Source organism: Bidens hawaiensis, unplaced genomic scaffold (assembly GCF_021521415.1).
Source record: "Bidens hawaiensis isolate Kalapana, Puna unplaced genomic scaffold, B.hawaiensis_p1.1 tig00026587_1, whole genome shotgun sequence".
Taxonomy (NCBI): Eukaryota; Viridiplantae; Streptophyta; class Magnoliopsida; order Asterales; family Asteraceae; genus Bidens; species Bidens hawaiensis.
Window position 1 is genome coordinate 162,827 of NW_027494266.1, and position 13,993 is coordinate 176,819.

At 34.2% G+C, this 13,993-nt stretch overlaps 1 protein-coding gene and 1 pseudogene across 2 annotated transcripts; both read right to left on the bottom strand.

Annotated features, from left to right (window-relative positions):
* Window positions 1-4,772: 4,772 nt before the first annotated feature.
* On the bottom strand, window positions 4,773-8,043 carry LOC143573561 (uncharacterized). The gene is made up of 6 exons (XM_077058405.1): window positions 7,943-8,043; window positions 7,745-7,831; window positions 7,028-7,090; window positions 6,813-6,914; window positions 5,096-5,360; window positions 4,773-5,029 (listed from the first exon to the last, which is right to left on the bottom strand). The coding sequence occupies exons 1-6, from the start codon at window positions 8,018-8,020 to the stop codon at window positions 4,920-4,922; spliced, it is 705 nt and encodes a 234-aa protein (XP_076914520.1). The 5' UTR covers window positions 8,021-8,043; the 3' UTR covers window positions 4,773-4,919.
* Window positions 8,044-10,929: 2,886 nt separating this feature from the next.
* LOC143573576 (scarecrow-like protein 14 pseudogene) lies at window positions 10,930-13,702 on the bottom strand (annotated as a pseudogene). The gene is made up of 2 exons (XR_013142453.1): window positions 13,564-13,702; window positions 10,930-13,276 (listed from the first exon to the last, which is right to left on the bottom strand). The product of XR_013142453.1 is annotated as a scarecrow-like protein 14 pseudogene (transcript).
* Window positions 13,703-13,993: the final 291 nt, after the last annotated feature.

The window sequence follows — 13,993 nt, forward strand, 5'->3', positions numbered from 1 at the left end:
GGTTATAGAGAAATGATGGTTTAGAGTCATTACTTTATTTCACTTTTGGATAAAGTAGTCCTATAATGTCACTGAAAATATGTATTTTCTTGTTTGCTAAATAATAAATTGAATACAAAATAGAGTGAACAAGGTGATAATAAATATTTAGTGGGTTGCTTTATTTATTCGATTATTCGATGCTTATTCTGTATTGGTGTGACTGTGACCCATGGTTTGGGTCCCTTGACGGAGACTGTGTCTTTGTTTGGTTTATCCTGCTACGTTGCATCGATCCGTCGGTACAGATAATGATAGGGATTGTGAAATGCTAATCAATCCAATAAGTTCAAAGATAAGAAAACATTATATTTTTACCTTTTTTATGCCTATATATTTATATAGAAGGTCAAATACAAATGATTATTTTTTGTTATGAAAAATGGTATATGCTTTAGTCAGTCACTATTTAAATAGTCGTATAATCAAAAGCTAAAATGACTTAAAAGTTAAAAGGTAAAAACTAAAAAGGAAATCGAACATTCGTGGACGGTTTTTTTTGTTAAGTTTATAAAAATAATATAGCTATAAATATTTCATATCTTTTTTATAAAAATAAATCATATAATCAAGATTAATTTAAGTATAGTATTTATATAGTTTGGAAAACCACGTTTTCTCTAAAAAATATCTGTGTTGCAGTATATAAAAGGTACTTCTAAATAGTTTAACATTCTATATTCTTCTATATGATAAACTAGCTAGAACAAAACGTTTAATAACTTATGAGCATTCCCAGTCCATTCCCTTCATGTTTCCATATAATTTACCAAAAAATCACCATTTCACAAATTTGTTTCTCATTTTTAAAAAACCTCCCACATCTAATTTCACATTTCTATCCCTATATTCTTTTTTTATTATTTCTTTCTCTTTCTTCCATTTATATTCTTAACTACCAAATATTTTGTTTTATTATATTTTATTTAATGTTTATTTCTATTGAATTTTTATAAATCGTGACTATTATATTTTCAAAATTTTTTTACCCGTTATCGTTTTTTTACGCTTTATTCGAAAGAGACAATTTTTTTATCTTTTATCCAACGATAACAAAATAAAATATAGATTAATAGTCAGAGTTTAAATGATATAACATTATGCTATAACATGAATGAAACAACAAAATGTAATGTGGTCTCGCTTATTGTTGAAAATAAAGTAGCCATTGATGTTCAATTAGATCTTCTTGAAGTTGATGATGCGCCGAACTATCTCTAATATGAAGATGACCTTGAATGAAGTCTATAATATCAATTGTGTGATTGCACGACAATTCGGGGAGATCTTCAAGTTGATCATGAGTGCGCAGATGCGGGTCAGCGTGAGCAGTTCCATGTCTACACGTTCACTTCCATAATCGTATGCTTGGTAAGTAAGAAGGTACCGAATTGTCTTTAGTGTGCTAACTGCTATGAGCCAAAGGTTTTCAAAACATGCATATTTGACAAGGGGTATAAGTATCTTTTTTGCGGGCTTCGGTTATGGTTAACTATCTAAATTAACATTTTTAGCAAAAAAGAATACATAAATCAGTTGCATTGAAAATTGCAACTTCAATTTCATAACAAAAAAGAATACATAAATCAGCTGCTGGCTCGTTTATTTATTTACAAAAATGCGCGACAACTGCAACTTCATAACAAAAAACAAGAATTAGGGGCATGCTGGTAATAAGAAGTTGATTAGCAATTAGGTGCATTATGTTGACTCTGTACTTGCAGCAAAGCTTAGAGCCTAAACTATTACAATTGCATTTTCATTAAACTAAAGCAAGAAACTGGTGGAAATTTCTTCATTACGAAAAGGGGGGGGGGGGGTAAACGAAGCAAGAGATAAACGAAAGATGACATACAAAGATCAAACGAGTAGGGTACAAACTGCCTTTAAAATTTCTTCATTACGGAAGGAGCCGAGGGTGCGAGACCGTGAAAAAAACTACATTAAAATGTTACAAAATGAATGGTGATCGAAACCTTATTTCACTTTTTTGAAGAGGCTGACACTTATGTGCAGATCTGCACGCACGTGTGCAGATCAGTATTATCCTCTTTTTTTTATTTTTTTTGCTAATAGGTACTCGACTTACAAACGCGTGCACGCTGATCTGCATGCCCTGACCAATACGCGGCGAGCTGAACTGCACCTGCAGGTTCAAGAACTCATTCTTCCTGTAAGCATTTCGTATATTAAAATTCCAACACTCCACCAAATTACGCATATTATGTATCTATACATTAGTTTAGTAAATTGAAAGATATAATTACACAAACAAACAGATTAGTATAAGGACATATGCGTGCAGAAAGTATCCAACATTTTAGACGAAAATGATGCATTCCCTAGTGCATTATGGTTGATTATGTAACTATATTATTGATATATCATAACGATACAGATTTTTATGTCTGCCCCAAATGTTGTTAATATTTAGAATCATAACTACTGGCACCCAAACATTCATAATTCAATTAGTGCAACTTCCAAACAAGACTGGTTAATGTCAGTGCTACGTGAGAAATGCAGACAAGCATGTAAAATAAGTTTACATGTTAAAGTTCATTAGCATCTAGATTAAATTATAACAAACTAAAAATTATTATCACTCCAAAGTTAAAATAACCATTAGGTCCTTTGCAACAGTAGGTGATAGACATATCTTAAGCGGGTCGGGTCGGGTCGAATATCCATACTGGCGGTTCAAGTTATGCAATTTAAGTTTTTATGTTTATTTCTTTTTATTGGCATCTCGAGTGGTGTTCTTAGACACTGTTTCTTAGCCGGGATGGTTATCGCAGCCCTACGGTTTTATTTTAGTTTTGAATCAAATATCTACCCTTTAGGGATTGATTTGCTATCAGTAGGGATCCTCAATGACACGGTAACAATAGGCATGATCAAGCAACTTGCAGGCATGTATATTTACCCTAATTAAGCCTTAATTGCAACGAAATCAAAATCGAAAGGGCAGAAAAGCAATTTGCAGGTATATCCTAAAATTTCCATAAAATAATAGGTAAGGTAATGGGTTGGAGAGGTGGTAATTTTGCTTGTTTTTTCAAAATTTTCCCTATGGATATGACTTGTATACAGAATGGGCTGCTAAGGCGACGTGACAGAATTTGTTTTTTTTCTTACATTTACAAAAATACCGTATCTTATTACGTAAGAAAACAATCTTTGAAATGATTGTAGACCTGTAGAAATTTTTGATGATAAAGTATTTTTATTTTGATAATAATGAAGGGTTTTGATAATGGTTTAGTTGGTGAATCAAGTGAGTGGCTTCGAAGACTGCTCAAGTGTTTTTATCTTATATTAAATAATATAATAACTAGTAATTATATCACCACAAAATATTTAATTCTATACACGACAAGTATAGGGGATTAAAAAAGAAATAAAAAATAATCTAATGTTCTACTGTTTTTAAGTTGAAAAAAAAAAGAACATATAATTTTAGGCTTTGATAATTCAGACACTTTTTGACTTATCCAAACACTCATCATACTAGCTGTAAGAGACATATATAATTCGTATAGTGAGTGCATGGCAACATGAAAAAGGGTGATAAGAAGTGTATGAATATAACATATCTTTCAGGCTGTCTTTTTGGTCTAGAGAGAAGAAAAATACTATGAAAATCCTAACTTTGTTATCTAAAAGTTAGCTAAGATTGACGATGACACTCTCACCACATCCGCGATATTATTCGCTCTGTTCAACTGACTCACATATTTGTTTTGGATTACCACAAGAGAACTTCCTACAACGTCACATACCCAAATACCAATCTCATCTTAACATGTGTAACTATGAAGTTTTCATTGATTCGTTGTGCTCGTGGCTACAAAACATGTTATGACAGTCTACTCTATTTATACATACACGTATACCTTCTACTTTACTCACAATGAGGTAGGTTTATCCACTACCTTGAAAAAAATTAGACAGCTAACAAGCAAGCAATTAAAGACATTTTGTCAAAGCATCTTTATTACATGTCAATTTATGTTTATGATGAAGCTAAGCATACTCCTCTCATGTTGAATGCAACCCTTACATTCAGTAAAACCAATAGAAGGGGGTATATTTAGCATAGCCATCTATTTTAATGACTCGATTAGTCAAGTACATTTCACATCTTTACTCTTTAAGACACCACAATTCATTTTACAAAGTTTTACCTTCATTTTAACCGAATGCTCTCGTGTTGTCAGCAAAACCAAAACTGTTACGCTGTGGGCTTGGACAGTATCAACGTTATGTTATAACATGTTACCGGTCAGGCTCCATGTCGTTCATGATGGTGCAGCAAATCTCATCGAAAAGATGAGTCATTCGGGGATGGTGTAACGACTTACACAAATTTCACGTAAGTAATGGAAAAGACAGGTTAAATATTAGATTACAACGTTCTACCAAACATAACTCATATTCGAGTTTATTTCTTCAAGCACTATGGACTACATCAATTGTTAAGCCTGCTTGGAGAATAGTAGTACAGTATTGTGTGTGATCAAACATAACTCGTTTTATAATAACACAGTTTCACACCAGCATAAACTACACAAAGTACAAGGATTATATAACATAATAATTACTGATATAAATAAGGAATTAGTAATTTTGATGAGTGTACAATCAAATACTCAAATAGGACCATAACTACAACTATTTATGTAGATACAACTACGTCTACACTGGAGCAATTTATTAATAAAGCAAATCAGCCGGTTTGATATAAAATACAAAAAATAACCGACATTCAACATAACAAAGCAATGCAATTTACATACTTAACATGCCATTATCTCAATAATATAGTTCAATAAACCAACTAAATTTATGAATTCGGAGAATTACCCGAACAAATGTAGCTAATTCAAACCTTGACAAATCAAATAAATTTCCCTGGAGTTTGATCTTGTAGCTTTAGGCCTCAACCATGATGACTTCGTAAACAAAGGCTTGCAGATCTTGATCAACTCTACAATCACCAAACATTCAAAATTAACTACTCCACGCAATATCAAGAAACTCGTATCAAAATTACCTTTTGTGTCATCGCTCTCTAGAAGCTTTACAATAAGGTGCCCTCCGGTATTAAGTATACCAACATCATTTTCTTTGTTGAGTTGGTTTTCTGTATGACCATTTTCCAAGGGCACGTCTTCCAAGGACGTGTTCGGTAATTTAGATCCACCAAGGGCCAAATCAAGAGCCCGCATCCCTAATTCCACGGATAAAGCTGCATCGCGTGTTGTGATACCAGAAACAAGTGGACACATGTCTGATAATACAACTGAAAACCCTTGTTTCTGCCAAAGTTAACATACAAAATATAAGAATACTGTAAAGTTTTCTTAATCAGTTATGATGAATGAGTGTCAAACATGTCAGGTTGGCGGGTTGACGGGTTGTGGATTTAAATGTTCAACCAGAACATCACCTGTATTTTTATATTTGTCAAAAACATCAACCCTAACCTGCGCGATAGCTAAATCCCAGCACAACCCATACATCTAAAAGTGTGTTAGTGCGTTGGTGCCTAGTGGGTAATAATAAAGTTGTAAATGTGTTAATCGGGTTGGTGAATGTAAACCAAGGATTGAGCGGGTAATGAACGGGTTAGTGGGTCACATATTTAATTAAACAGGTTGGCGGGCCGACTTGTTTTACTAAACGGAATAAACAGGTCAACCCAAACACGACACATTTAGCTTGTAAACGAGCTGAACAAACACGAACGGGTTACGTTCGAGTTTGTTCATTTAACTTTAAGCAAATAAAATTCAAACAATTAAACAGATAGGGTTTTCTTGTTCGTGTTCGCTTATGTGCATTCGTTTAAGATATAAGCTAATGTGAAGAATAATGTGTTAGGCCAAAAAAGGTTATTAAATCTAGACTAATTTGTGATGGTCCCGAAAGTTTATATGTTCATGTTTGTTTGTTTAACTAAATGAACAAAAAAATATGTTCATGCTCGTTCGTTTATTAAATAAACGAACTTCCCCCTGAATGGTTCATGAAATATTCACTTAACATTTAGCTTGTGCAAATGCCTACATTTTATTAAACGGGTCATTAGGGGTGCAAATGAGCCGAGCTACTCGTGAGCTACTCGAGATCGGCTCGTTAAAAAGCTCGTTCGAGCCGAGCTTTATCGGGCCCGAGCCCGAGCTCAAGCCTAAAAATAAGCTCGTTGAATAAACGAGCCCGAGCCCGAGCCCGAGCCCGAGCTTTACTTATCGAGCTCGAGCCGGCTCGCGAGCCTAAACGAGCCTGCCATTTATATAATTTTTTTAAAATATATATATTTAATAATTATTAATTAATAATTATAATGTTATAAAAAAATTAAGAAAAATAACTAAATAATATATATTCTTTTATACATAAAACTATAATAAAAAAATATATAACATAATTATAATTATATAAAAAAATAATTGATAAATAGCAAATGAGCCGAGCCCGAGCCGAGCTCGAGCTTCAAAATCCATTCACGAGCCGAGCTCGAGCTCTGTGTAAGTTAAATGAGCCTCGAGCCTGGTCGAGCTCGGGCTCGGCTCGTTTGCACCCCTAAGGGTCATTCAGATCACTACCCATTTTCTAAACGGGTTAGATATAACAACTCAAAACCTGATTATTTTTCGTTCCATGCCAAAAATTGTCACCCCTAAATTAATTATAATGATGAAGTGCAAAGAATTAAGTTAAAGGTGGAATCTTTCCGGTAAATTTGAGGATTTTAGAAAAGTTAATACCTGAGGTGAGAGATTTAGAAAATCATGTTTAGGGAGATTCATGACATCTGCACAAACAGTTGAAACTCTAGAATCACAGTGAGTTGAAGGAACCTTCACCTTCTGTTCTGAGTAAAATGCCCAAAAAAGCGTGTCAAATTACAAGTCTAACATAGATCTGCTGTGATTATTATATCAATCAAATTAAAATATATATAAACGGTGAAACCAATCACCTTAAGATCAACGCCAACAACCGCACCGCCATTTGTCAATGGACCAAGGCTTTGACAAGCTACCTGATTTTACAATAAACAATATCAATTCACAGGCCTGTAAGTAAACCGAACGACCACGAACAAGAGCATGTGTGTGCCCGTGTTTGTGTTTGCTCATTTAACTTTAAACTAACACGAACACAAACAGTTAATCGAACAAATATTTGTGTTCATGTTCTTGTTCGTTTATGTTCGTTCTTGAAAAATCTAAAGTCTAAACAAACAGTTCACGAACATAACTGAACAAACATAAATGACATGTATGAACATACATAAACAAACATAAATGAACACCCTTATATGAATGCATTATACAAACGAAGAAATACAACATAAACGAACTAAGGTATAAGAAATACAGATAATATTTAATTAATTTCTATTAATATCTAAACAAGCATAAATGACCAACAAAGTATGTGTTCATGTTCACCCATTCGACTACACGAACATAAATAACGACAAATCATGTACTCACATTCGCTCGTTTAATTACACTAACAAATACTTTTGTTCATGTTCGTTCGCTTATTAAATAAATGAACTTAAATCAACTTCCCGCCAAACGATTCACGAACAGTTCACTAAACATTTACAGGCCAATCAATTCATACCATAAGCTTCTTACGTGAATATGGTATTATTCTGAATCTGAAAAGGAGGAAAAGATGGAACCTGAAGCCAAGCACCAGGAGCACAGCCAAGGTCAAGAACAGAGGAACCCGGCGTAATTAATTTGTACTGTTTCTGAATCTGAAGCAGCTATTGTTCATAATAATAATAATAATAACCAAATCAAAATTATTATTAGTAACACACACTTCATTCATCAGGGTTTGATGTTAATAATAATAATAAAGGTATATTAATAACCTTGATGGCGGATCTTGCAACATAACCAAGACGTTGAGCTTCTCTGTAGAAGAAGTCTGCAGTCCCATTCGCACTCATCTTTGGTTTGATGCCCGAAATGAAAAACCCACCTTCTCAACTCAAACCCCTCAATGTTCGGGTTCTGACCCGATTCTTTGTTTGAATTTGAAGGCTTCGGCTGTCGAGCCGGGCCTGTCCTTTAACGGGTTCAAGTTGGGTTATTTGGGTCAACAACTTTTTTGGGTTTTGTTTAAGACTTGGTACCGGTCTTTTTTTTTGGCGATTGAACCCATTGGTATTAGAGTATTCTCAGCCCATTGACGTTAGATCGAATCACTTAATTACTCGAAAAATGATCTCAATCAACGAATCCCCGTTGAAATCGGAACGAACTGAACCAAATCCAAGCCAACTTGAAAAGTTTGACTTTGGATAGTCATAGATCCAAGCATAAAAGAAGAGTAAACTGCCATTTTCGCTCATGGGTTTGGTCACTTTTGTCATTTCCGTCCAAACGTTTTTTTAACCATTTTCCTCCTCATGGTTTCTTTAAGCTGCCATTTTTGTCCAGATCACTAACCCCGTTAATTTTGTTCCGTTAAGTGAAGGGTATATCATTTAGTTTGTAGTCGTGAATTCGTGTTAGTGAATGAAGAAATGGAGTTGAATTTTTTGTTTGTATAATACTAAGAGGTTTTTATAAAGAATTACATAAGATTTTTTTATAGTCGGACGTGTCGTAAGCAACAGACTAACAGAGTTAACCATCTATTAGTCGCAGACCGTTGAAAAATAATACACCTTTAGTTGCAACTGTCATCAGCCAAGTGTGAAATTGAGACTGTTATTTGCCAACAGAACATAGTTGGAATTATTTCAAACCAAATTTTTTTTCATATTTAAACAATTTTGTTTTGTTTTGACACATTAATAACTAGGTTATAAACCCGTGTGTTACACGAGTTTGAAAAATTAATCTCATTCATTATATTATTATATGATTTTGGTTCTTCAAGTTTCAATTGTCATATACAAGAAACACATTAAAACTTTTGAAAACTCAAAAGAGCTAAAAAATGTAAACAAAGTGTTTCTAAGTATATTGTTGTGTTAGTTTTAACATATCTTGCTACTGAACTAACAATTACAAGAGTTTCTATTGGTAAAAAAAATTACCAAAGGATTTAAATTGAGGGTTTAATAATATTAAATTATTAGTCATTCATAACTAACAAAAAATAAACTTGTGTGGCTTACTTCATGTTTTTTTTTCTAATTCATGTCTTAGGTTATAAAATTAGAAGCAAAGGAAACTACATATTTATTAATATCGACAAAGAAAGCGTAATACTAATAAAATTATATGCATTTTATCACAATTTTTTTTTGTTTCAAACATGCCATCTTACTAAACTTTTAATTTTAGATGATATTGACACATTTTACTCAACTCCAACATACAAGAAACTAAACTGTTATAGTGAGTTTTATATTTGTGTGTTAAAAATAAAAAGCAAATAGTGTAAAGAAAACATGTTCCGAACCAAAATAATATTTATCTTAAAATGGCCATTTTTGACCCTAACTTGTACCTATAAAACCGGTGCTTATGCGTTGCGCCAATTGACACGACCCGTCCGTTTTGCCAGAGAACGCATGTAGCAAATTTTACTCGTTTACTTAAATGGTCGAATACAAGTTGAACTTGCCCGAAATGCTCCAAGTCATACTAAAAGTGGGCATGTTTCAAGCGGAACTTGTTATGACCCATTACGTAAATCAAAGTAAAAAAAACTGTTGAAAAGGTTTATTTACAACAATAAGTATTTCACTGAAAATTAAACCATCATTCCTACCATATATCAAACAATTTTAAGATTCTTGTATAGAAGATAGAACACAAATAAATCATAATAATAAACAACTAACTTAAAAGAAACAAATTAGTATTTTGAACACCCAGCTCATGATTTTATTTCTTACAATGATTTTGAATAAAATTGGTTTGCAACACACATAATTACAACCATTTTCCTATCATTTATAATAGTATATTTTATGGTCTTAACTTACAAGAATTGAAATAAAAGAGTGTTGTGCCTATAACTGACAACACATTGTTTTGCTTAATGAAAACAAATGGATATAAACATATCATGATGGAAACAAAACTCACCATGACACCACTCTATTTTAGGGATTAAAACAACTCATATCTATATCAGCTTGACTCGAAACTCAAGTTGATGCAAGTTTGTGACAATGAATAAGACCATTGAATTTCACCATCAATTAACATGTGACAAAAAAAAACGCACATATTTATTAGATCGGAATGCACCATCATCAATCTACTATTCTTCGTGAGTGTTGTCACTTTAACAAAAGTTATCAATACATATAAAAAAAGTTTATTATATATAATTAATAGTAAAAATAATCAAATGAAATTACCCATTTTCGTATTGCTTAGAATTAAGACGAATTGTGACACCTTCTGAACTGGTCACTAATAAAGTAAAAACATACAACACAAACCGCTTGTGAGCTAATTGAGATAGGCTCGTTAAAAGCTAAAATCCAGCGAGTTTAAACACGCTCGAGCAGGGCCATCCCAAGAATCGTTAAAAAATTTTGTGCCGAAGGTGAGAAAAAATTTGGGCCTTAAGTAAAATGGTTTTTTAAGATTTAAACAACTAAATTTGTTTTATATACGATCCCGAACTCAAGTTTCACTTATCGAGCTTAAGCCGGCTCGCAAGACTAAACCAGACAATTAATATATATTTAATTCTGATTTAATATATTTTTATATAATAGTCATTATAATACAAAATTTTCTGATCAAATAATTAAATATTATATATTGTGTAGAAATTATATATAAAAAATAACTATATATGTATATAAAATTATAAATAATAAACGAGTTCGACTTTAGAAGAAGATTTTGAAATGAGCCGAGCTTGAGCCTTGACGAGCTTGAGCTTGGCTCGGCTAGTTTACACCCCTAGACAGTCCTTACTGAGACACGACCCTCATTGAGATGGGTCTTGTGACACTATGTTATTCTATTGCTAATGAACTATAAAGTTGCAATGACAGATTAGTCTCATAATCTACTAAACACATTTTTACAAGTTTTAATACTGATTTAAGATGATCAAATGACTAATGGAAGTTGGGATTACATACCTCACGGAAAACGAATTTTGTCCGTAATGCACAAACTTGAATACTTCATTTATCAAACTTCCAGCAAATTTCCATTAGACAGTAGCATCCTCATAACTTTATTCTTATTATTTAGCCGGCGCCCATGAAGACAACCCGTGTATAATCCGTCCTTTCCACCCTTGCAGCATCCAATGACCAACTTCATCAATCCCAAAATCCTTATGTGGGTAACATGACTTTGCTCTCTCTTTAGCCAACTTCAAGATTTCTTGATTAAGCGGAAGCTGTCGAAATCCAGCTCTTACATTACGAACCTGCCACTGCTTATACGTTTCTGGCCTCTCAATTCTCTCACCGCCTTCACAGGCAATCACGTTCATTGCTTCTCGCCCCCAAAACACCTTCTCAATCAACTCTCTATCCGGGGTCTCGCGTGTTGCATTTGCCTCAATCATATCAAACATAGAAGAAAAGAAAAACAAAGCTTCCCTAAACCTTGTAATAAAAAAGGGGGCGTTGTAAGACCCGTTAACAACACCTTGTATAAAGATAGTCGGATTCATTCGCTTAATAAGGTTCAACACTTTATTCCTTGGACAATCCGCCATCACTGTCTCGTCAAGCAAGTATCTAAACCGAGACGCACAGTTCACAACTAAAGTTTCATCATCCTCAAGCTCAAGATCATCAATAGTAATCGTTTCCCATTTCTGAGCTATGGCTTTAAACTTAAACGGGACATTAAACGTTTCTGCATAATTAGCTAGCCTACTTCCCGTCTCCTCGACCCTCTGGGACGGTTTGAAACCAGGACATGGGAAGTCAATGCCTGTGATTCTAAGCTCAGGTGGCCCACCGGGCCGTTTTGAGAGACGTTGTATGAAACAAGGCCATTGGAAGCCATATAGAATTCCAAAATCTACTATATGCAGCTTCTTTGAATTACGCGCAGTATGCAAAATAGTTTTATTTGAGAAAAAATTGGAGATTTTTAAAAACGGGCAGCAACTGAGATACAAATGGTAAAATTTCAATACTTCAATAGCCGATGTCGGCCTTGAACGGAGAGTGTTGTATATTTCAGTTCCCGAGCCCACCATACGGGCTTCAAGCCCAGCAGAGAAATAATGGGCTAATCTTTGCATACCATCACCCGTTGGTGACGAGTGTCGTCTTATTTGTTTCAACAAATCAACTGCACTCCTTTGGTCATTAGCTGCAACCGCTTGTGCACAAAGGGTCAACAAAGTTCTCAAGTCAACCACATCCTTTTTCACACCTTTTTTACCTCGACCCTTACCCGTATTACCCTTCGTTTGCGCTCGATTCACCCCATTGTGGACAAAATTACCTTGAGGTAAGTTTTTACCTTCACCACAAAGCAACACATCATCAAACTCCTTAGACCTAACAGCCGGCTCGGTATAAACTGCAGACTGCTTTGTAACCGTTCCATCTTCAACAACATTATCAGAATAAGGGTTTTTCCGTCCACTCGATTCTTCAGCCTTTAGAACCACATTATTAGCCTCTTTAGTTTGATCTAAGATTCTACTTGATTCACTAAAACCAGTATGAAACTGCATAGCGGACGTACTTTGAACACTCACGGGTGAATCAGCTAAACAATCAACAACACTACTGTTATTGTTCGACTGTGAATCAATATTTGAAAACATAGTCGGTCCAACCGGAACATTATAATCACTAAAATCAGATCTAAAACCCGTACCAAAACAATCATAATCCTCCACAGTAATCTCATCTTTGGAATTATTATCATAAACAGGTACTGTCGGAGACTCGTTTACCATCAAAGCATCATAAAACGACTTCTCATGAGCTCGAAGAGCATCCGAATCATGAAGCGTGCACGTCTTTTCCTCAATATTTTCCTCCATAAGCATCTGATTTATGTACTTAAAAACCACATCACTGAGTTCAAAATCGTCGTGTACGTCACCATCGTTGTTCGAGCTAGACGACGGACTAGACCTTCTAATACTCACATAATTCTGATCTAAACACGGTTCTGTCAGTTTCAAGGCGTTAAAAGCCTTTGGATCTGACAGAACTGTGTTGGATCCGTTTAAATTTAACACGTTCCGATGCAATACTCCGTAATCGTCCTTCCATCTCCCATCCATGACCATCTATCTAAAACATATAAAATTATTAATAATAATCATATTAATCAAAATCACCTACACGAAACTATACAATTTAATAAGGTAATTTAGAGCTAGTTAAACATTAGGTAAACGTAATATCATCCAATATAACATTAACTAATAATTACAAATAAGATAATTATGGATGAGACGAGTCATGTTATATAATAAAATTGAAGTTATTGTGGAGTATAACAATTAACAAAGCTAGTAAAATAACATAAGTATACAAATAATTAAGTGTATGTATAGATGGATATAAGATAATTGAACCTGAAGTAAAACCCTAGAGAGAGAAAGTGTGAGCAAAAATGAGGGAAGAGGACGAAGGTGTTTGACAAGTTTAAAGGAAATAGAGGGAAAATCTGGGCCGTTGGATATTTATGAAATCAAATATATTTAATAACCAGTTAAATATTTAAATTGGGTAAACTAAAACACAAAACCGGTTCGATTTAGTCAACAAAAATCAAAACCGGTTTATGATCGGTTTGGATTGAAACCGGTTTTTTACCATGTACGATCGGTTTCGGTTCCGGTTTTGAGCGGTTTCGGTTCGGGTTTTGACCAGTTTTTGTCTGGTTTAGGTTCGTTTAACCGGTTTTTGTGGTGAAAATTACAATAATCGGTTTCAAACCGGTTCGATTTCTGTCCGGTGGTTTTCGGGTCGGTTCGGTTAACCGGTTTGTTTTGCCCACCTTTA

Excerpts from the sequence above, each read along its gene's own strand:
- LOC143573561 (XM_077058405.1), bottom strand. The coding sequence starts at position 8,020 with ATGAGTGCGAATGGGACTGCAGACTTCTTCTACAGAGAAGCTCAACGT. Across the intron at positions 7,832-7,942 it reads TTGCAAGATCCGCCATCAAG|CTGCTTCAGATTCAGAAACA; the intron begins GTTATTAATATA and ends TATGAACAATAG. Across the intron at positions 7,091-7,744 it reads CTCCTGGTGCTTGGCTTCAG|GTAGCTTGTCAAAGCCTTGG; the intron begins GTTCCATCTTTT and ends TTGTAAAATCAG.